This window comes from Clupea harengus, chromosome 3 (assembly GCF_900700415.2).
Source record: "Clupea harengus chromosome 3, Ch_v2.0.2, whole genome shotgun sequence".
NCBI classification, from domain to species: Eukaryota; Metazoa; Chordata; class Actinopteri; order Clupeiformes; family Clupeidae; genus Clupea; species Clupea harengus.
In genome coordinates, this window is record NC_045154.1 from 26,484,300 (window position 1) to 26,486,799 (window position 2,500).

Here is a 2,500-nt window from a genome sequence, read left to right on the forward strand (position 1 = left end):
GAACACATACTCTGTCACTATGTCTATCTCTCTCTCTCTCTCTCTCACACACACACACACACACACACACACACACACCACACACACTCTGTCTCTCCCTATATCTCTTTCTCTCTCTCACACACACACACACACACACACACACACACACATACTCTGTCACTATGTCTATCTCTCTCTCTCTCTCTCTCTCTCTCACACACACACACACACACACACACACACACACACACTCTGTCTTACCCGCTCTGCCAGCTCAGAATATGCTGTGGACTGATGGGGGGTGTTGCTGCCAGCTCACTGGACGGAGTTCCACTCCGCTGACTATGTGGGGAGGCCACTGTACACACACACACACACACACACACGTAGAAGGATTATTAAAAATACAGTCACTTCCACAATGATATATTGTCCCACACACAGTTAACAGTCAAATTGCATCAAACATATTACATTTTAATTATCCATAACACACAAATATACACTCCCAGACATTATTTCATTAGGGTAAGGGATCAATTTACCGTCTACCACCTATACCTCTTCTATAAACACACACACACAGACACACACACACACACACACGCACACGCACACACACACTCTCTCTCTATCTCATACACACACACACACACACACACACACACACACACACACACAGTGCTGTGTGTTTTTTGCCTCGCTCTCAGTGAGTCACATCTACCCAGAGAGGGGGATAATCCCCCTGTCTCAGTCACAGCAGACCACCCACCACTCTTAACACCACACCATCACACTAAACACACACACACACACAAACACACACACACACACACACGCACGCACATACACACGCACAAGCAAAGGAATGTACTTGAGACCAGCACTGTGCTGCCTCTCAGACCATATATAAATGAGCCCTTAACGTATCACATATACTATCTCACACATGAACCGAAGATGTTCAGGAGGCCTCATTCTACAAAATGTCAGAGACGGTTTGTGACAGCTGTGTCAGTTTACTGAATTATTGCTATGGCAAATGTTGTGGCTTTGTTTCTGTTTAACTCAACTATGTATTGCAATCATGTATGTGTGCTGATAGTTTACTTGTTCTGTGCTCAATTATTTGTCAAGTCAACAAGTATTAACATATTGACTATTTGATTCATTGATCTCGTATAACCTGTCAAAGAATCTAAGGTGTTTCTTTCTATTAACCTGTATGTGAAATCTGTGTTTGCACATATATAATGAATGTGTTCGTATATCTGAATATTTTTACACAGAGTGCACAGAATGACCTGTTATCTTTGGATGCATGCGTGTGTACATGAAGTCTACATGCGTGTGTGTGATTGTGAGTTCCTGTCTCACCTGGCGACCCTTTGACCAGCGTTCCCACCCGGCTGCTGCGTCCGCTCGTCTCCTTGATGGAGCCGCTGGAGCGCTGGTACCAGCAGCGCAGCTCCTCCGACACGCCGCTCTCCCTCCCCCGCTGCCGCCGCCGGCTGCCCCCCCCCCATCTCGGCCCAGCGACGGAGTCCGACGATCTGTTGAGCGCGAGGGCGTGAGCCGCCCGCTGCTCCCCTCGCCGTCCTCGCCGCCCCAGCCCTCCTTGTACATGCCGCCGGCCGTGTAGGAGTTGGAGGTCTTGAACTGGGCCTTGACAGCTGTAGTGGCCCTCCTGGTCGCTCTCCAGGCTGCGCACCACAACGCCGGCGGGGCTGCCGCCGTCTACGTAGAGCGGGTATTCGCGGATGCGGTACTGCGACGACGGCTGGCTCTGGCTGCTCATGTAGACGCCGTGCTGGGGCCCGCCGATCACCCCAGAGCTGGACCCCGAGCCGCCGGCCCCGCTGCAGCCGGGCCCTCCGCGGGATGCCGCCAGGTTGGGCATGCTGCCCGAGTTGGAGCTGCCCAGGTGGCCGGCGGAGCGGTGGCGCTGACGCTGGCGGCTGGCGAGGCCTTGGAGGGCGAGTCCTCGGCCAGCGTGGAGTAGTTGGCGTGGCCGGTGGCGGCCGAGGAGGAACCGGCTTTGGCCCGGCGGGTAGAAGTGATCGCAGCTGGACTGGCTGGTGCAGGACGAGCAGTCGTCCAGGGGGTCGGAGCCGTTGGTGCCCGGCGTGTGCGGGCAGAGGTCCGGCGAGGAGGCGCCCGCCTCAACCTCCAGGCCCAGCAGCTTACCCTGCGACTCCAGGCTGGAGCTGCGGTGGCGGAAGTGCTGGGCCAGACTGTGCAGCGCGTGGGCTGATATCCACGACCTGAGACAGCGCGAGAGAGAGGGAGGGATAGAGGGAGAGAGAAACAGACAGAGCAAGGGACAGGGGAATGGAGAGAGAGAAGGAGGGGGAAACAGGGAAAAGGTTTAATACCCCTTTAACTAATCAGTCTGACCCTTCAATCAATTCAATTCAATTCAATTCAATTACATTTGATTTATACAGCATCAAAACAATACGCTTTACAGAGCCCAGTGCCTGGACCCCCTTAGAGCAAGTAGAATGGCGACAGGGTG

At 53.5% G+C, this 2,500-nt stretch overlaps 1 protein-coding gene across 1 annotated transcript in view; it reads right to left on the reverse strand.

The window, feature by feature from the left end:
• Nucleotides 1-215: 215 nt before the first annotated feature.
• Nucleotides 216-2,500, reverse strand: part of LOC105908813 (FERM domain-containing protein 4A) — a 78,185-nt gene continuing 75,900 nt past the window's right edge. Inside the window, 6 exon segments of the mRNA XM_031565205.2 lie at nucleotides 216-340; nucleotides 1,360-1,471; nucleotides 1,474-1,653; nucleotides 1,655-1,945; nucleotides 1,948-2,001; nucleotides 2,003-2,232. Coding sequence (XP_031421065.1) covers nucleotides 240-340; nucleotides 1,360-1,471; nucleotides 1,474-1,653; nucleotides 1,655-1,945; nucleotides 1,948-2,001; nucleotides 2,003-2,232 — 968 coding nt within the window. The 3' untranslated portion in view covers nucleotides 216-239.